The 21,618-nt window shown below is 45.8% G+C and overlaps 1 protein-coding gene across 11 annotated transcripts in view; it reads left to right on the forward strand.

Moving 5' to 3' along the window:
- The window catches only part of NEDD4L (NEDD4 like E3 ubiquitin protein ligase), a 302,617-nt gene that overhangs the window by 218,092 nt on the left and 62,907 nt on the right, over window positions 1-21,618 (forward strand). For all 11 annotated transcript variants that reach the window (XM_080920294.1, XM_080920285.1, XM_080920286.1 and 8 more), the window contains one exon: window positions 14,132-14,182. In XM_080920294.1, coding sequence (XP_080776420.1) covers window positions 14,132-14,182 — 51 coding nt within the window. The remainder of the gene's footprint in view (window positions 1-14,131; window positions 14,183-21,618) is intronic.

Raw genomic sequence — 21,618 nt, forward strand, 5'->3', positions numbered from 1 at the left:
TCAATCACACCTGCAAACACTGTCTTCCTTGTTAGGTTAATGTTTACATTAGGACCTGAATCTTTGCGGGGCCATTCATTACCTAGCTTCCCAGTGTTCACAATTATGCTGTGGTTTTACAGAAGAAAAGCCAAAGTATCCCAATTGCACCAAAGGTAATACAGGCTGGTACAAGCACCCAGAGAGATGGAGATGCGTAAACTCTGTTTCTTGCAACACCAACACACACACACACACACACACACACACACACAGAGAGAGGGGGGGGGGAATCCTGGAAGCCAGCAGATAGCCCCTTCAGTGAATGTCTGAGCCCTGCTGAAGCCTGCTCTCTCTGCAGTAGCTTTATGAAGGGAGTAGGGGCACACCAGATTCAGGCGGCTTCTCAACCACTTCCCTTCCAATACTGTGACTTTTTCCCCATTGTTCCTAAGAGCTCCCTCTGAAAGTGTATTTGCTTTGGTTACTACCCCAAGAGCTCCATGAAGCTTGCTGTGGCTCTGATGATGACCTTGCTCTCCAGTTGTCCCTTTCTCCAGTGAAACACCAGTTCATACTCTTGAAGGGAGGGAACTAAAGGGTGATGATCCCATGTTAACAGACATGGTTAGAATCACATTAATGACAGAATGTGAGCAAGCTCAAGGATGTCTATGCCAGCAGCAACCTGTTAAAATATGTGTCGCCAGTTGGTGGGGAACATGCCTTTAATCCCAACATTTGGGAGGCAGAGGCAGATAGATCTCTGTGAGTTTGAGGACAGTGTGGTCTTCAGAGCAAGATCCAGGACATCCAGAGATACACAGAGAAAACCCTGTCTCAAAAAAATTAAAAAAGCAAAGAAATAAAAAAAGCTATGTGCTACAATGTTGGACACTCTGATTTTATGCTTGTCATTCAACTTCTTCTGGGACCTTGATCATCTATAAGTCTGCAGAGAAGTAAAGAAAGACAAGATGAACTTGAGGTTGAGTCCTGGATCTACATAATTGTCTCCACTCATTGTATGTTGGGCTACATACTGATACTTGAGTAATGCATGCCTGATATTGCTAATAGCATCGCCCTCAAAGTTATTGGGAGTGATTAATTAAAACAGAGCATTTTAAAAGTTTATAACGTGGCATTGTAGATTGTAATTTACTTTTCTCACTCCCATGTTTCCTTAAATAAGGCATGTTTGTGGATTGGGTGAGTTTAATGGCTTTGTTTTTTTTTAGCACGCTACCCTAAGTAATCGAGCATTGTTCTGTTCGACCCCTTCCCTGTAACACATGATGGCAAATTAAACATTTCATGGGACACCATTTCACCTCGGATATAGACCAAGGTCCTAAATTACATTTTATATGACAGTGACTCTCTGCATTTTCATCCCCTTGGCATCTCAAATTGCAGAATGGCAAATCTCTTCCAGGGAAAATAAATAAATAAATGGTTGTGTTGCGGACTATTGCTGATAGCATTTGGACACTCCGTAACATGACGGAGGAGTCCTTGGCTATCACAAGGATGACTGGTACCCTCTAAATGTTACCTTCAATCAAGTTACCCGAGTGTCTGCATGTAATGAATACACACAGCTGTGTCTGTGACTGTGTGTGCATGCATGTGTACATGCATGTGTGTGAGAGAGAGAGACAGAGAGAGAAAGGTTAAAGGCACCTGTATTTGAACACAGTTTGACTTTGCTTGGCATTTACAATCATGGTATTAGCATTTCTATTTCATTAAATTCTTTACTGTGATACTTTCATGTGCCTGTTTGCATTATGGGTGCTGGGGACCCGAACTCAGTTCCTCATGCTCACACAACAAGTGCTTAGTGATTGAGCCTTTCCCCAGTCCCTTACTTACATTGACTTCCAAATGGAAAAAAAGAAGAGGTTAGAGAGATGGCCCCGCAGTAAAGAGAACTGGATCATCTTCCAGAGCACCCAGGTTCAGTTCCCAGCATCCACAGGCAGGTCACACTGTAACTAAAATCTACAGGGTCCGTCCTCTCCTCCGGCCTTCATGGGCACCAGGTATGCATGTGGTATAGAGATATTTCTACAGGCAAGACACCCATACTCATAAATATAAATCTGTTTTAAGTGGAAAAGAGGATTCTTCCCACAGTGAGATGCTGATTGTTTGCATATAATTGCATGACACACTTAATGCACATCAGTGCCTTCTTCCACATGACTTTTCACAGCACACTCCATGGTATATAATACATACCAGATGTGTAGGGGGTGGAGGTTAGCTTCCACTTGGCAACTTGACTCTAAAGTTAACCCCCACCCTCACCCCTACAGCTTTGAAAGACCCTCATTTCTTTTCTATAGATGGGTAGACTCAACTTAGCCACACATGGAGAAAAGGCTTAGAGATACAAGCCAGAAGCAAAGATGAGTATTTTGTAAATAAGCAACTATCTCCTATCCCAGCACTTTGGGGAAACAGAGGATGCAGACAGGGCTTTCTGCTTTTTATACCATTTTAAGTCAAAGGTTAACTGTTTTCAGTTTTTCTCAAGATGAAACTCAAAACAAGGCTCATATTTATAGTTTAGTCTTAACATGTGCTTACGTGGTGTATGGTCGGCTATGTGTCCCAATAACTGCCCTTAGAAAATGGTGACATTTGCTAGTGTCCGTTAAGAATTCTTTCCAGAAGAAACAAATGCTCACAGCATAGCCACACCCCCACCCACTGTGGAATTGAAGTTTTATTGAAGGGAAGTCTTATGTGACATGGGAAACTGATACACTTTGCATTTTCTAGAATGTTCTCACTCACGCATATGCCGTTAGTAGCCTCCTCCCATTTGTTTATTTGCAAGTGTATGAGCAGAGAGTGCATGAGTTTGTGGGTTCGCCTGTGTTAGGGGCACACATGAGGGTGCACACATGCATGTAGGCAAAGTTGACCTCCGGTTCTTTCCTTCATTGCTCTGTTTATTGAGGAAGAGTCTCTTGAATCCAGAAGTCACCTGTCAGCTAGTCTGGTTAGCCAGCTTAGGGGACCTGCCGTCTGCTGGCTCAGTCCTGGGATTTCAGGTGGCTGCCATCCATGTGTTATATCGATGTAGGTTTTGGGTATCCAGGCTCCCCGTCTCTAATTTAGACCCAGTTCTGTAATCTTTCATCTCGGTCCTTTCCCTGCATGGCATCACTTCATTTATTTACTTTTTAAGGGATAATTAACTTTACAGCACCTTGTTCCGTAATTTTAAAAAACAATTTTATTGTTCCCCCCCACCCCCACCCCATGGAATAGAATAGGGTTTCTCAAACTGAACATGCTGAACTCTTCGCAGTACACGAGGAGGCCTTTGATAGGAGAGCAGACGAACTCACCCACAGGGTTGCTGAAAATAGCTATGTGCTTTCCAGTTGGCCAGCCCTGGCAGGAACTCGTTGCTCATCCCATTTCTCAACAGTTAGTTTAAAACATTCACTACATCACTTCATAGCATTCGGTGTGAACTTGCATGAGCTTTCTGTACACAGATGTACAAGGGGTCTTTAGTCCCATTTTTTTCTAGATGAGAAACATGGTCACGAGAAGGCCCAGAGCTAATGATGACCCAACTAGTTGAGTCCTCAGCTGGGACCAGCACCCCAAGCTCTAGGCACACCCTAAGCCTGTAAGACAGTAGTTCTCAACCTGTGGGTGCCAATCTTTTGGGGTTGGTTGAATGACCCTTTCACAGAAATAACCTAAGATCATCAGAAAACACAGACACTTACATTGGGATTCATAACAGCAGCAAAATTACAGTTACGAAGTAGCATCAAAAATAATTTTGTGGTTGGAGGTCACCACAACATGAGGAACTGTATTAAAGGGTCCCAGCATTAGAGTAGTTGAGAATCGTTACTTTAAGAGATCTTTTTCTGTACCCATTACTGGTGCCTGTGTGCCTGGACTTTGTATTTCTAATGGGGAGTGGTTTTTTTTGTTTTGTTTTGTTTTGTTTTGTTTTGTTTTGTTTTGTTTTGTTTTGTTTTTTTTTTTTTTTTTTTTTGCTTTGAGCCATCAATACAAGACATTCAATGCAACAGAGGTGAGGTTCAGGGCTGAGCAAAAGCAGGTTGCAAAGTTTAAGTAGGTGATTGTGTCATCATTGGATACCCCTGTTGTAGGCTTTGGTGACCTCATCCTGATGGGCATTCCTGGCTGCACATTCACTTACTACAATCACAATGTTTGTCTGGCAGTCAATCACGATTCTTAAAATATATATATATGTATGTATGTATGTATGTATGTATGTATGTATGTATGTATGTATATATGGGAGTAGTTGATCTTTTTCTCTACAGGTTTGTCCTGTATTTTGGGACATAGCAATTTTAGTGCTTAGCACATTCATTCTAGTTGTCTTCAGTGGCTTGATCATTGAAACCTTCTGATAGGGATGTCCTTTCCCTTTGAGCCTTTTTACTTCAAGCATGCCCCACTCCCCTTGCCTTTGTTCTTGGTCCTTCCTGACTTGATGACAATGATACTATGTGCTTCTGACTAGAGCTTGGCACAGGTATGGCTCCCTACTTTAGCTCTTAATTTTAAACACCACAGTGAGGCAGGGAGCTCGACTTTGATATCAGTCTTTATGGATTCCTTGCAACTATATGAGTAATCTGCCTCACCCTTTGTTTTACCCTGGGAGCTTTGATTTGTTTAAGTAATCTTGAGGATGGAGGAAAATTATTTGGAAAACAAAGATATGCCATTCTTCAAATTAGCAGGTAAGTCTGTCTGTTTCATGGTACAGACTAAAAAACAAATGACTCTGGAGTTACAGCATTCAAGTGTGAGCCCTGCCACCTTCCAGTGATGGAAATTCTTATTCCTCTTCCTTCTTTCCTGGTGCTCCGAGGAAGGGCTAGAGGTCACAGAAAGATGCAATCATAGTGACCACCAGGAGTTTCATATGGAATCAAATGGACTCCGTCCAGAGTGAGAAGAAGATGGGATTGTACAATGCCCCCATCTACTGAATGAACAATTAACAGTGTCCGGAGACTTTTGATTGACCAATGATGAGCTGGTATGGCCTCTAGTAGAAGGAGATGCTTACAAACATCTACAAAACACAAGCCAGTCACCACCCTATTCCTACACACAGAAGACACTCAGCCAGAATGCTAATGCTGTCACCTATAGAAGTCCCTATTAGAATAGCATTTGTTTAGTCCCATTTAATAGCAAGTACTGTGCACAGTACGGCCATTTTTATCCTTGCTTTATAGATGACAAGGACCTTTGGTTAGCAACTAGGAACCTTGCCTTTGCTTATAAATCTGGTCTCAGGCTTTGATATAGGGCTTTGATGTCTGAAGCCCAACCTCTGTACCCCATAGGAAGTGAGCTCCCCAGCACGGTAAGAATTAATAGGGCAGGCAGCTACTCCAGAGAGGCAGCTGGAGACATGACTCCTAAATGTGTGTTGGTTTAATGACTGGAGTTCTCTCTTAAGGATCACATCCTCTGAGTCTATTTTAAAACAGGATTTGTCACTTTGGTTCCTTGACCAGGCAGATATCCCTTGGCCACAACAAGCAAAATCCCTGGGCTTTGTCTGTGCACCTGTGAGTCGTATGCCTATAAATACCTCAACCCTATTGGGCCAGAGGGTTAGGCCTCCAAATAGGCAACCAAAAAATCACACCCCTCCCTTGTCTCCTCCACATTCCTGCCCTTAGTTATTTATAGCCACATGTAGAAATGGATCCACCTATTTCTTGTTTGGGAGAATAACAGACGCTGGAAGGGAATAGGAGGGGAAATGAAACCTTTCTACCAGTGTTTCTCAACCCTCCTAATGCTGTAACCCTTTAATATACTCTCATGTTGTGGCGAACCGTAGCCATAAATTATTTCATTGCTGCTTCATAACTGTAATTCTGCTACTGTAATGTAAGTATCTGACATGCGGGATATCTGATATGTAGACACCCCCCACCCCTGTCTGGACCCCTGAGAGCTGCTGCTTTGTACTGTTAAGATTCAGTTCACGATCAATTTGTAAACCTCTCGCTACTGCAGGTTCCCAGGTGCTTGGCAACTCTGGCCCCAGAAAATTGAAAGCCGAATGAGGAGCTAGCCTCAGCTTCTGTCTGTCAGAGAGCTGATGTCTAACCTGGGGCATGTGCTATGGGCTTAGGCTATCACAGTGACCACAATGGAACACCTGGCATCCTGTAGATATAGTGCTGTTTGGGAAAGACTGCAAGATGGCCACAGGCCCCAGGAGGGTATAGAGATCACTATGCGGCCTTTACTTTGTGCCTGAAGTGACATCTACTACAGCCCCAAACTGTCTCTAGATCCTTGGAAGTCCTTAGTTAAAGTGGTTTCCTCTCAAGATACATACCAAATGAATTAATTTTCCCCCAAAGCCTCGGAAATTCTTCTCCAAAGTCCTTTCACTAACGCTGTGTGAAGAGGGAAAACCTCTCTTTTCCCTGTTTCTTTTCTGACCTATGAGGAAGTTCTAAATCTTCACCAAGTTTTGAGGGAAACTTTTTAATTACCTCATTAATGGCCTGACTTGATGATGGATTTTGTGCTTTTAACCAGTGTTTCTGCTTAGTGGGCCTCATAAAGAATTTGAAAGCTCACTTCTTGCCCATCTTAAAGTTGACATCTGTAATTTATCAGTAGTCAAGTAATTTAGTCCAGTAGTTGCAAAAGTTATTTAACTATGTTGAGCGATGCTTGCATATTTCAAACCTATTTCAGAAAGTATCTGGTACATCAGATAGTTTAGTCCCATGATTGCAGACACTGTTTAGTTTGATGAAAATATCTACCACAAATTGAATTAGCAAAGCCATTCTTTATTTGTTAAACTAATTGACCATGTCAAGCTTATTTTCTGGCAGAAGATTTCTGACTTCATCTTTTAAAGAAAATACAGGGAAAAATCAGGCGGATGCAAAATTATTATTGTCCTGTGAGGTTGTCGCCTCCAAAAATGAGGTATTTTCTTTGCTTCTCAGCTTCATTTCCCTCCCAAGAACCATATATTTCCCAGTTGGCCCTGCATTTTTGCCATTCATTGGTGGAATGGACAATGGTAGGAAGCAGGCATAAGAAGAGATCCTTCTTCAGAAAGTTCAAGAAATGAGGCTCCAGAAAGCAGACGCTGTCCTCAAGTACTTTGGTCATAGGGAACCTGACCTGCGGGAGCAGCTAGATGGTTTAGTTGTGTCCTTAGCCAGGTGCCCTGGGAAATTTGTTTCTGTCCCCTGGATATGCATGTTCCAGTTCAAAGAATTCTGCTGTCGAATGGAGTGGGGGGGTAAGAAAAATAATTTAAAATGACTTTAGTTCGTTCTTCTTTTCAAGCTTCATATTCTCTTGATCCCATACGTATATGATCGTGTAAGTCAGGGGAGAAGGACTGACACAGGAATGTACTCATAGCAAATATGCTTCAGGTTGTGTTCGCTTGGAATTCACAGCCCTGGTGCTGTACCTTTAAGAGGTTGCAGAGTAGGTGATGCAGCTTGGCCAACTAGGGTTTCCTAAAGAGGGGATTTCCTGAGGAAGCGGTTTCCTGAGGAGGGGGTTACCTGAGGAGGGGGTTTCCTGAGGAGGGGCATTACCTGAAGAAGGGGCTTCCTGAGGAGGGGCTTTCCTGAGAAAGGGGTTGCCTGAGGAGCGGGTTTCCTGAGAAGGGGGTTTCCTGAGGAAGGGGCTACCTGAAGACAGTAGTATGTCCTCAAGACAGTGAACTGTGAGTGTCCAGCTAACTGGGTTCATGTTCCGGCTGCTGCCCTCCTATTCTGTAGCCCACAGATGGCTCCTCACCCTTCTTAGGACAGTGCTGGCCCCTGTGAGTGAACTACATGGGAGCTTACATTCCGTACAGTCTTGAGGCTCTCCCTGGAGCTCAGCTGGACTCTCTGCCCTGCAAACTGATGGAGTCCACTGGCCAGAGATGCGATTGCAGCCAAAACCTGACCAGTGGAGAAAAGAGACCTAGAAGGATCTACCTAGGATGCCAAAGCTCATATTACAAAGCTTGCTTCGTGGAGCCCTGAGGAAAAGTGAATTAGTGTCCTTGCATAAACCTCCATGATTCTAAGTTAGTGCCTGTAGTCATGAAGTGTCCAAGGGTGAATGAACACCCTGTACTCCGTCACGATACCATGTCATACGTGATTTCTGGTTCTCAGTTCTCCATACATCCAAACTATTGGCCAGCCAGAAAATAAGACGGACTGTTGGCATCTCATGCTTTGCCCCGTGAGGATGGGCTTTTAGCATGAAGCATGGTAATGAAGGAAAATATTAAATGATACGGAACCTGTCACACACTTTGTTCATGTCCCCCTAACGCATACTGCTTCCTGACCCCACGCTGTTTACGGTCACTGTTTGACAGTAGTTCCCCCGCAGTTACTCTATTCTTTGGTACTGAAGTAAAGAGACCAGACCAAGAGTTCTCCTTTTCCCCCTTTACACATCCAGTATTTAAATGGGCTACAAAATAAATTATCCTTTAAAACTTCCCAAGAGAAGTAAGATTGGTACCCTGAGAAAATCCTCCTAAAATGAACACAGACAAAACTCTCAGTTCGTAATGAGGCAGTCACTGTGTGGATGAACCCAGCAACACGTTATCCTTGAGCCGTAAAGGTCAGCATCAGACTTTGTAACAGGGAGAGCTTATGAGAATTTCTGCCTTGGTTTCTGCAGGCTGTGTTCTTTGAAGGTTGGTTTGTTTGTTTGTTTTGTTTGTTTGGTTGGTTGGTTTGGTTTGTTTTTTTTGCAGTTTTTTTTTGTTTTGTTGTTGTTGTTGTTGTTGTTGTTGTTTGATTTTGGTTTTGGTTGTTTTGTTGTTAGGATTGTAAAGCAACAATCTAACCTTGCCTTACACAGAGGTTCTGAGGCAAGGATGTAAGTGGGGACCTGACACTAGTGCCTCAAGCTTTTCTGAACTGTTTCTTAAGGGGGAAAAGAGCATTATAGGAAGTGTCTTCCCCATCCCACCCCAGGAACCACATGCCACTAGATAGTTGTGAAGCAGATGCTCCAGATAACTGAAGCCAGACCTTCCTCCAGAAGGAGACAGGGTGCCCCTCCTCTGACAAGATGCACAGTAATGCATTATGGTTATTAACAGTTGTGATGGAGTATAGTGAGTGGTCCTTGGCCTTGCCTGATAAAAGACTCGTCTTCACGGACAGGGACAGGGTTGTAAAGACCATCAAGTCTCGATTTCCTGGATAACCATCTGGGCAGTGGGGAAAGAGATGCTGCCATACATTTCTATGGTATGGATTTCTGCCTCTTGTCTTCTGTACTGTGTATGCCAGAGTGAGGCTAGAGCATCAGTCTTACAGGATGACTCATGAGTGGGGACCAGGCTCTACACTTAATCAACTGCCTCCACCTGCTGCAGCCCAAGGCAGTGTGTGTCAAGCCTTCCATTCCTGGTGGACTTAAGCTTTCCTCAGCTGCTCTCAACACCAGCCTACCTTCCCAGCGTGCTGCCTTTGATTGTCATCTTCTGTGTAACGCCCTCACTGCCTCTCACATAAGCAAGCCTTTGAGACTCTGCCAAACAGATCTGATAGTCAACTTGATACAACCTAGAAACCCCACAGAGGAGAGTCCTAGTGAGACATAATCTGGATAAGGTTTTCTTACAGGAATGTCTTGGGGGAGGGAAGTGTGCTGTTAAGTGATGTAGGCAAACCCCTCCCACTCTGGGCAGCACTAGTCCAGGGACAGCAGTCCAGCAAATGCTCAAAGACATGTCTCCTCTACAGTCGTTCTGGCCTTGACTGTGGCAGAACAAAGTATTCTCAGGATTCCACAACAGGCCTTGCAGCCAGTTACAGCACTGCTTCTTAAGGGTCATGGCCGCTTTAGGTTGTCCGACCCTTTGACAGGGGTCACTTAAGACCATAATAAAAGGATTTACATTAACCATAGAAAAAGTTACAGTTATGAAGTAGCAAGGAAAATAATGTTATGGTTGGGGGTCACCACACCATGAGGAACTGTACTTAAGGGTCATGGCATTAGGAAGATTAAGGACCACTGTGTTACAAAGAAGCTGCAGGTTCTTGAGTCTGTACACAGAGCAGCACTGGACATGTGGCTTGTCTACCTTGCAATGATGTGATGTGCCCTCTGTCTGAGAGAGATCAGGAGATGTTTTGAGCTTAGAAGAACTGTTCCATAAGGGGTTTGGTCCCCAGACTCCACACAGCATTCACACCCCTCCCAGTTGACCAAATACTAAATTCTGAATATCAGTTGCTTGTGTTGTGAGGATTGTTCTGGTGTCCCTCTGCTGCCCCTGCCCCTGGAATGAACTCAGTATCTGAAGAAAGGGCAAGTGAGTGCTTGCTAGTCATCTCCAGCCACGGGAGCATAGAGGGCATTAGGAATAGCATTTCCCTGGTCCCATAGCTGAGAACTCAGAGCAGCTGGGACCTCATCTGAGCCCATGAAGGCCCAGTGCATACTGGCCTAGTTATGTCCCTGGACCGTATCCAGACTGCAATGGCAGGGCTGCTCTAGTCAGCCGGCACAGTTGTTCCTTGCTTCATCTACCTCTCCACGCCTTCTGTTTGTATTTTCAAGAAAAGCATTCCTTAAAATAGATGTTCTTCCTGATGGCGAGAGACTTGGTGTGGGGTAGCCATGTCCCCTCCCAGATTGCTTTCACTAGAGCCCATTCGGATCCTGGGAGTTTGCTCTGAGACTTTGTTGACATGGAGGCCTGCTTTGTTGTCACAAGTAAGCACCAGTGTCTCCAGGACGCACCTCTTACTCTGTCTCAGTGGGTGACAGATTTCAACCCTACCAACCAAAGCTAAGTGGTACGAAAGCCAGCAGTGTGAGAGCCATTTAGATCTCCCTGTGTGAGTGTGTGTGTGCATGTCTCTGCACAGTGTGTGCTCCCATCCCACCCCAGTGTGTGTGTGTGTGTGTGTGTGTGTGTGTATTTGTGTGTGTGTTCTCACAAATATGAAGTGAATTTGAATAAGAGCCCAGGATTCAGAGATTTCACAGAGGCACTTTTTTCTTTGATTTTAGTGGAATGCCATATGGCAATTATTCTATTAACATTTTTAAGCGTATCACCTAAAAACCAGAGGCCCCAGGTGCTGAAATGTGGGGTTATGGGATAGAGGCAGAAGTGAAGGGGTTTCTTGCAACATGGGGTATGGGAAGAAATAAGAACGATCATACAGCATAGGTTTAGTGGAGGAGCAGTGTAGTCTAGTGCAGTGTGCCGTGGTTGTGGGTACAGTGGATCTCATGCAGTGTGGGGTCTGAGCAGAGGTGAAGGAAACCTTGTGTAGAGAAGCTCTGGGTGGAGGGGCAGTAGAGTTTGAAACTCAGGGAGGCTTCTATAGTGCACTCTTGCCAGTGGTATAGTAGGACTTGTGCAGTGTAGGCTACTATGCAGGCCCGGAACAGGTTCCTGGACTGCAGGAACAGTGGGGCTCATGCAGTGTGGGCTATGGTGGAGGTACAGGAGAGGCTTGAGCAGTGCGGATGTGAACAGAGATTTAACAGGCTCATGGGTGTGGGTTGAGGCATAGGGGTTTGTAGCAGCACATGCTGTGGGCAGCTGTACAGCAGGAGCTTTCGAAATGCAGGGAGCTTGTGCTGAAGCTGTGGCTATGATCCTGGTCTGACCCTGTGACATCCAAAACCCACAACAGCATACCTACATATGTATATAACATAAATATAGTGCACACTTGTTTTAAAGGGTCACAGTGTATGTACTTAAAAGGGCAAAGTGGTATAGGAGGTGGGACAGGAAGATCTCAAGATGGAGGCTAGCCTAGAGTATATAAATAAGACCCTGGCTCAAGAAAGCAAAGGAGGCAGGGAATAAGCATAGTGAGTGAGCGATCGAACGAATGAAAGAATGGATGGATGAGGAAAGGTGGTCCTGAATTGAGTTTATCATTGTTTAATGAGTACTGTTTAATGAGCTCTAAGCTTCCTTGATGAAGCTTCTTTATCTTTGAATGTTTGAGAAACATTGTTGCCATGCCGGAAGGAACCTGACCTCGTGTGAGCAGATTTCCCAGCCTGGCAAGCCTTGGAGAATTCAGTAAACAAATTGATAATGAGGTAACATAGGTGCCAAGGAAGCACTTTAACAGAAACCCCACAGTCACTCCAAACCATATTACCATGAGAGTCCCCACAACTGGGATGCAGCATCAGGGAAGCCCAGAGTTGGTGTGCACTTGCTTTGTTCTCCATCACTTGCCCGGATGCACAGAGTGTAGGTGGGGGCGGGGGACCACCTGCCCAGGCAGGAACTCAATCCTCAGGCTGGTCATACCGCACTTGGGTGCAAGCGCCTGCTTCTGCAGCTTGCAACCTAAGCCCAACACAGCCCGTGTTGGACACACATCGTTGTAGTGTGTGCTGCCATCAGGACTGTCAGGACCGGCTACTTGGCTTTTAGCATTTGGCACATGCAGAGTCTGTCGGCACCTCCCTTCCAGCCTTTTGCTGGACGAGGATCCCATGTTGGAATGTAGCTAAGAAAATGCAAGAACCAAAAACTCCCGAAATTCCTCAAAAGCATTTGTAGCTGGGGAGATGGCTCAATCAAAAGCACGTTTATCATGTGTGAATGAGGACCTGAGTTCAAGCCCCAAAGCCCATGTATAGATCTGGGCATGGTGGTGCATGTGCTTCTAATCCCAGCACTGGGTAAGCAGGGACAGGCGGGTCTATAGGACTTTCTGACCAGCCAGCCTAGCGTGCCTGGTGAGCTCCACTATAATGAGAGCCCCCATCTCAAAGAACTAGACACCTCGGGCCTCCCCTTCCCATGGTGCACAAACGCATGCGCACAAATGCAGAGCATGCATGCATACACAGATCTGCAAACACCGACGTGACTCACGATTATTTTTCATGCATCATGAGGAGGAGGCAAGCTGGCTCTCCAGTTAATCACATTTTTAATCTATCTAGAAGGAAATGCCCAAGCTTGGAATAAATTATGTCCATAAACCTTGTTCGTATTTACCTGCCATTGCACTAAATGGGAGAAGATAAAGTGGTATCTGTAAACTGGAATATTTCTTTTTCTTAGTCATCCATCCCAGTGCAGAGAAGGGTGTCACCTTGTTTTGTTTTTAGTTTTGCTTTAATTTGTTTTGCTTTGGGTTTTGGGGGTGGGTTTTTGTTTGTTGGTTTTGGTTTTTCAGATAGCTGGGGGGGATGACCCTATGCAAAGAATTTTCTAGTGTTCACGTGTTTTCATGAGGTAGAAACAACTGTGCACTAGGAGGGAGGCAGTTTTGCTTTTATGTGTGCCCACTGATTTGTGGTCCTCTGAACACCAGAGGCCAAGCTACACGTGCTCTAACCACAGAACGTGTGTGAGCATGACTGCTGGGCACACTTGTCTGGAGCCTGACCTGAGCCCTGACTCCCCGGGTGACTCTCAAAGCTCTGAGATCGGACCAGTGAGTCCCATAACCAATGCCACACTTAAGACATGAAGAAGTGTGCTGTGTGGTAGGATGAGAGAGCAAGGAATGCAGCATATCCAAAATTACAGACTTCCTCCCCTGACATAAATTCCTAGTGGCGTACTTACTGCATGGGGGTGGGGGGGGGGAATAACTTTTTTTTTCCCTTTTTACAACCCGCAGTTTATAAGATGTATTAGTAATTAAGCCATGCTTCTTCAGACTCTGAGCTCTCGGGAAGCTCTTGAGTTTATAGCAGGATAAGTACGTGTTGAAATGTTCCAAACATTTATGTCCTGCCTTCTTTTAAAGCTGTGTCCAACTCTGCCCCCAAATCCTAAATGGCCTTATACGTCCCTCTTCCCTGACTGGCCACATGCTCCCAGCCCTACAAAAGGATTCCTTGCCCTTCTTTTGGGGGGTAGACACAGAATGTCAGTCACTTAAAGGCCAGATGTTGGAGCTGTACTTCAGGTCTGTTGGTGACAGCTTGGGGCCTCATCTTGGCGACCTGCCTTCGTCCCGCCCCCTCTGTGCTGCTCTCGTACCAGGTTCTGGACTGTGCTCTTCTCTGTGCAGTGAGACAGTGTCACAGAACTTCTGGCACTCCGGGTACTGATGGCAACATTAACTCTTTGCTCTCTTCTTCACAGACACGGGACGACTTCCTGGGCCAGGTGGACGTGCCTCTTAATCACCTCCCGGTAAGGATAGTTCCAGACTCTAGGTTGCATGCTGGGGTTGGGGGTTTCGGGGATTTCCAGCATGCGTCTGTAGAGTGTGACAGAAGGGGCTGAGATGAGAAGTGTGTGCTCTGGCCATGGCTCTTGCTAGAAGGCAGCCCTCTGGAAGGGTCAGAAAGAGGTCAACTGAGCTGTGAAAGTCCTCATCTGAATCACATGACTTTCCGTCAGCATCTCTGGCTCACATCTCTTACTTCTCCGCTCCTCCACTTTCAGCCATTGCCCCTTATGAAATCGCTACCTCCTCCTGCCCAGGTTCCTCTTCAGGCTTGGTTTTTGTCATTTTCCCTTCTGTTAAAATAGTTACATCTGCTCAGGCTGCTGTTTCCCAGCTTGTGGCTCTCCATCTCCTTGGAGGTGGAAAAGAAGATGCTGTTGGTTATAAGTGTGTTCGTTCACTGACAATGCCGCCCTCACCTCAGAACTTTCCAGGTTAGCCTCTGGGGCTCCGCCTCCCTTCCTCCCTGCTCAGTGAGAAAACAGTGGGGGCTGTGGACTATGGCTGTGGTGTGAGGAGTCACCTGCACCCTGCGTCAGTGTAGATGGATGGTAGCTGCCATTCCTAAGACTGTCCTGCCCCCCTCCTGGCTACCTTCCCCCCAAGCAGCTCAAAGTGTCATAAGTAGCAGCTATGAGAGGAGAAGAATCAAATACTTCTGCCTTACAAGGGCATCGTGTGTTTCAATCCTTGTGCAAGCACAAAGCATAAATAGTCTATAAACTAAAGTGACTGGAAGAGTCCGGTACAAACCTGCTGTGAGGAAGCCAGGGCTGTTTCCAGTGGTGAGGGCTAGGAAGGACTCCTACCAGGGAGGCTCTGGAGGCTCATTGGGAGGGAATGCAGTGGCCAAAGCCATGCTGTCTCTCCGTCTTGGTATGTCAGCTAAGGAAGAGAGTCTTCAAGAAGTGCTTTAAGATATGTGTGTTTCTAAGTACAAAGCTGAACCTCAGGCACCCTGTACTGCATAGTGCTTCTGTGAGAACCATATCTGAAACCTGGGATTCTTTTTTTTTAAGATTTTTTTTAACATGAGGGAGGAAGCATGAGTACACACACCCACAGTTGCTGGGACATGGTGTTCAGCTCTCTGGGGGCCTTTGTGAGCCACCCCCCATGTGGGTGCTGACATAGGAACTTTGGTCCTCTCATAGAGCAGAGAGCACCCTGAACCACTGAGCTGTCCCCTCCAGCCCCAGACACTGAGAGTCTGAGTGTCTCCAGAGCTGCACTGAAACACCAGGACCAAAGCAACTTGGGGTGCAAAGGGTTTATTTGGCTTATGCCTCAATGTCATGGTTCATCAAAGGAAGTCAGGACAGAACTCAGGCAGGGCAGGAACCTAGAGCCACAAAGAGGTGCTGCTTACTGGCTACCCCTCTCGGTTTGCTCAGCCTGCTTTCTTAAGGAACCCAGGACCTTCAGCCTAGAGATGGCCCCACCCACAGTGGACTGGGCCCTCCCCCCATCTATTGCTAACTAAGAAAATGGCCCTAGAGGCTTGCCTGCAGCTTAATCTCATGAAGGCCTTTTTTTCAATTGAATCTCCCTCCTCTCTGATGACTCTAGCCTGTGTGGAGTTGCTGTAACCCCGTTCAAAAATTGTCAGACATTCCTGACTCGGTAGGTTTCCCTGTCCTGTTCGTCAGGTTGAAACTGGAAAACCATGCTTTGAGACAGTGCAGATCAATTGGCCACTTTTTATCCCCAGCCACTGTTTTTCCTAAAGTAAGAACCATTCATATGTCCAGGAGAAGTATTGGCTCATAGTCTTTAGGAGTCATAAGAGAGGAGCTAGAGAAATGGCCTAGTGGCTGAGAGCATTTGCTGCATTCTTTCAGACAACCTGAGGTCAGAACGCACTACTAATGTGCAGTGGCTCACTGCCACCTGCAAGTCCAGCTCCAAAGGTGCTGACATCTTCTGGGCTCTTCGGGCACTCGCATGCACAGACACAGACACATTCACAGGAAGACACATGCACAGACATATATACATGCATATACACAGACACATGCACAGACATATCCACAGGCACAGAGACACCTGTGTTTGTGGGGTTTTTTTTTATATCCTTAAAAGAAAAAGAGAAATGCACAGCCTTTAATCCCTGCATTTGAGAGGCAGAGGCAAGTCATCTCTTTACCTTTGAGGCCAGGGAGGACTCTGACGCCCCCACCTCAAAGGAAAAACACAAAGAGCCATAGGTAAAAGTTCCACCATCTTTCTCCAGGCTGCCCTCTAGTTGTGTGATTTAGGTTGACTTCATGCTTTCAGTGAGTAGAGGTGTGTTCTTTAGAGACCAATTCAGTACGGGGAGTAACTGAGCTTGGGGACTTTGAGTGGTACCCGGGGTAAGCTTTCAAAGAAGTCAGTGCTATTAAGGCCCAACATGAGAATAGAAACCAGCTCATTAAGAAGATCATTATATGATCAAAACATATTATATGAATATATGAAAAGGGCACAGTGAAAGTCATTACTTCATATAATTAATATATACAAAGAATTTTTTTCTAGTTTTAAGATTCCACAGAATGAACATTCTTCTGGGTATGTTACAGAACAATAAACCCAATAAAGCAGTGGTTCTCGATTTCCAGATGCTGCGACCCTTTAATACAGCACTGTGGTGACCCCCACCCATGTCATTATTTCCCTTGCTACTTCATAACTGTAATTTTGCTACTGTTCTGAATTACAATGTGAATATCTGTATTCGATGGACCCAGGTGACCCATGTGAGTTACCTTCAAGGAAATGAGCTACAGTAGAAACTGGAATGGGGGAGGTGAAGGTAGATCCCTTGCATTCCATGTGCTAGTAGAAGCCAAGTTGTATATTTTGCATGTACTTGGCCTTGAGACCCTGGGTTTGAAGTACTGTTAGCTGTGTATTTGTCTGTACGTGTAGGACACTTGTGGGAAAAACCACACAGATGTTCATTCTGTATGCTAGTGCAAGGTTACGACGTGTTGTCTGTGTTTAATCTGTTTTGTGGAGTACATATTAGATGTTTCATCTTGACAGCTCCGTAGCCGTTGTTATTGAAAAGGTCTCATCTCAGAACCCCCAAGACCAAGTTCTCAGCTCGATCTCTCAGCACAAAGGAGATTTATTTGCTTCACAGAGGCAGAGGGCAGGAATAAGAGATAAAGACAGGAGATAGGGGAAGAGGGAGAAAAGGGGAGGGGAGAAAGGGAGCAAGGGAGATGGGGAAGGGTATTTGCCCTGAGGAATACAGGACAAAGAGCTGCCTCTGGTTAGGGAAGAGACAGACATGGCACATAGGAAACCATGGCACTTGGTTTATAAAGGTACAAGGGTACCCCATGTTAGGATGAGGTGTTTAATTTTAATTGGCCATGTTAATTAAGGTAGTCAAAGTGGGCTTTCGCTTGCTGAACTGCAATGCTTTGGCAGCTGGACCTTGGCAGTCATCCCATGGAGCAGGAAGTCAGCAAATGTGGGGAAGACCTTGATGCCTAGCTCTTGGAATGCCATCTAACAGTTTTTAGCAAGGCAGAGGGGACTGGAGAGAAGGACAAGGCCTGCCAGAGCCACCCTCACCATTCTCAAGCTGGCCAGAGTCCCCTGAGTTATGGTTAGACTACATGTGGCCTACAGATCCAACATTTGTCAGGTAAAAGATAAGAAGATGAAAAATCTTTCAGTCAACCTATTAGTTATTATTAATCAAGACCGTTGGGGTTAAGAGATGGCTCAGTGGTTAAGAGTGTTTGCTGTTCTTATGAATGAATGACTGGAACTTAGGGTCCTAGCACCTACATCAAGTGCCTCACCACAGCCTACAATGCTGGCTTGAAAGACTGTGAGCCCTTCTTCTGGCCTCTGGTCACTCACGTGCACAGGAACACACACACACACACACACACACAGAGTCACATGCACATTTACACACACGCACACACACATGCACACACATAGAGTCACATGTACACACACACAAAGATTAAAAAAAAAAAACTGTTCATAATAGAGAAGATCCACAGAGAGCTAGAATGGGGGACAGTGGCCCAGGCAGCCACTCCTTCTAGCCTTTTTAAGGGACAAGGAGCTTGATCGAGTATATGGTTATTAATTGACCATCTAGCCTCATTAGCAGCTGGAGAATTGATTCCTTGAACAAATATTTGCTGATAGGTGGGATTCTGGTCTTTGTAGATGAGTCAGCGAAACACGTTCTCCCGGGTAGTGCTTAGCGCTGGTCTCACTGTGGCCACAGTGTGTCTGAAATGATGCAGACCCCACTTACAAGTATTTGTTATTTTCACTAAGGTTTAAATGTAAGCCACTTTGGCAAGCAGCTATTAATCCCAGATGACACTTTTGGAAATTAGACCAGAATTCCCTGCTTTGGGTCAAACGTGGTTCTCATTCCCTTTTTCCCTAGATCATACTTTCCGCTACCATGGCAACTGTGGGCTGGGGATCCTAAAACCTGTCAGGAAGCCTTGTCAGTTTCCTTCTTCCCCTCTCACTTCACATCATTTTCTCTGTAATTCTGCACATAATTATACCAAGGTGTTTAATTTAGATAATAATAAAAGCCTTCAAAATTAAGATCACAGGAATAAAAATAGGATTTTTTTTCCCCAAATGAAAATTGACGGACGGAATACTTAACTACCTGTTCCTCCATGTTAATGTGTATATTTAGTTTTTTAAAGTATTATTAATATGCTCTATTTTTTCATTGTGCTTGGTGCTACATGCTTCTGCCATGGCACTTAGATGGAGGTCAGAGGATAGGCCAGAACTGTCTCTTTTTCTACACGTTGGCCGTGAGGACTGAGCATGCTTGGCAGCATGTATCTCCACCCACTGAGCCATCTTCCACGCCTGTAAGGACGTATGATGTGATGTTCTTAGAGTGCTGTAGTCCCTTCCCATACTCCACTACGCTCTCCTTTTCCCTCCCATGCATTGGCCCCTTTTTTTCCTCCTAGACACCCCAAGGAGAGAAAATACTCAGTGTTTGTCTGAGGTTTGATTCAATAGGCTTCAACCAAATCAATCAGAAACAACAAAAGTGATTTTCACACTGAATCAGTATATTCCTTATTACTGTATTCCAAACTAGTAATGGGCTGCTGTCTTGTTAACTGGGACAGTACATCTTTATTCTTTAAGGAACTATTGTCTCAGGCTCCTTCCTGATGCCCAGGGAAGCAGAAAGCTCTTCAGAAATCAGGGATTTGATGGCTAGGGGACAGGAGAAGCGACCTTAGTAAAGATAGCTATGGACTTGCTTTAAATAACTTGAATGTCCCATTTTATGTACTTAATGTGTGTGGTTTTAAGAGAGAGATACTGTGGACCTACCCACTGAAGCCCTTTTTCTTGCTGGCAGACACAGCTGTTACCAGCAGATCCTGGCATTCGAGATGTCAAACTTGGCCTTCTGAGACTAGCGCTTTCTTTCCCGAGCATTGTCCTGTGTCCATTTGCCACATAAGTTCTCTGACCCAGAGAAGCCCCTACCCTCACTCCCAGCTCCCTGCCATCAGGGTAATTTAGAGGGCCAGTGTATCCCCCACTGGTGTTTAAGCACAGAGAGGTACACACTTCAGCTTCATGGAACCCATGTCTCTGCCATAGGCCATTGCCAATAGCTGGGCACAAGGATTAATTAAGCAGTGTAGTGGGGCCAGGTGGCTGTTATGTGTCAGCTCAAATTGGCAGCCTGCCAGGAGAAAAGTGAGTAGTGCTGGGAGCCAAGAGGTGGGCAGGGGAGATGGAGACAAAGCCGATTTGCATGGTGGGTGGTCACTGCCTGTTATTCCATAGCAGGTAAGGGAAGTAGTAACAGTAGCAACCAGAACCACCTCCTTTGATCATGGAATCCTCAAGGGCTTCGAGATGAAACAAAGTAATTTTAGAATCCTGATTCACTTTCTGTCCTGGCTGTAGTCGCACTTCCCAGGTTTCAGTTGTGTGGGGACAGGGAGTGGACTTGAACTAAGAGCTGGGATATCTGCTTCCTTCTCTCTGATTCCTGTTTATCTTCAGGGTTTATTCTCCACTTTATTGCACTGTGAGGAAAGGACTCCGGCAGAGCAAATGTGGCTGGCAGGTGTGTTTGTGTAGGACAGAGAGCTAAGGAAACAGTCAGTGCTCTAAGACACTGCTAAAGGACAGGGATGGGAATCTGCCTGTCAGTTATGGTCAGCTTCCATCTGAAGATGGGTGAGTTCTCTAAGGGGTCCTTTCTGGGCCCCTGATGTTCCACATGAGGAGAGTACCCTCAGAGACAGGCCATGTTGCCACCTAGCTCTGTGCCAGAGCATTAGAGCAGTTCCAGTGTTCCCTGAGCTGAGGCTCTGTGGCCTCGGTGACACACTTGTTACCTAGGAGATGCGGGCTGGCAGCAGGTCCGAGGCTGCAGAGGAGATGAGAGGCTGTAAATGAGGTCAGTCCTTTCGTCTACCAGCTGCTCACCGGTGCTGCCCTGACAGTTGTGTTCCTGCCATCTTCACAGGGCCACAGGAGCAGCCTTGGCTGTGACTGCTGGACCTTTTAAACTTCTCATTTTGGGCCTGTTTGCCACATGCAGTTCTTGGTTGAAACTGGGCGTAGTGTATCTTGCACATTCTAAATAGGGATAAAAATAACTGGAAGGCATCCCTGATAACAGGATGAAGTTCTGACAGGTGTTCTCCCGTTGTACCCTGGAACCTTCTCCCGCCTCTTCCCTTCTATGCCTCCCCATCGCCCCCACAGCTCCTGATGTTCCCCACCTCTGCCATCTGCATCCTTGGGTAGTCGTGGCACTAGGCAGAGAGAAGCTGTTGCAGAAATGTAAATGTCTCCATCTCTGTCTCTGTGTCAGCCACAGTTGCATCTGTGTAGCATGGGGTGAATGCTTTCCTAGAGTGGAGCATGTTCCGGAGGGTGAGGTGGACTCTGAAATAGTCTGGGTGGTAGACATTTCCTACATTCATAGCTGCCAGCAGGGTAAAGATGCTTTCTCAGGTATGCCCAGTCCGATTCTATCTCTTCCTGAGGGCATTTTCTAGGTGAGGAAACCTGGGTCCAGAGAAGGAGGGTGATTCACCCATCAAGTGGCATTGCTGGGCCTGCTACTGGTTCTCCAGTACTGTGGGTGTGTCTACACCGTGGTCAACACAGACAGCAGCAGCCTGAGGCTTGGGAGTAGCGGGTGGATTTTACCAGGTTTTAAGTCTGGGCCTCTAGCAACTTTCTCCTCTGTTTGCCTTCAAGATGATTTCACCACCTGTCATAGAGACAAGGATTCTTCAAAAATAGCAGCTCCCCTTAAGATGGCATCCTCCCTCACCCAGGCCCCATATGCAGCATGCCTCTGTCAACTTTCTGCATCTTTCTCCGCTGAGGTCTACTTTTGAGGAAAGGGTGC

The sequence above is a fragment of the Micromys minutus genome, assembly GCF_963924665.1.
Source record: "Micromys minutus genome assembly, chromosome: 8".
Taxonomy (NCBI): Eukaryota; Metazoa; Chordata; class Mammalia; order Rodentia; family Muridae; genus Micromys; species Micromys minutus.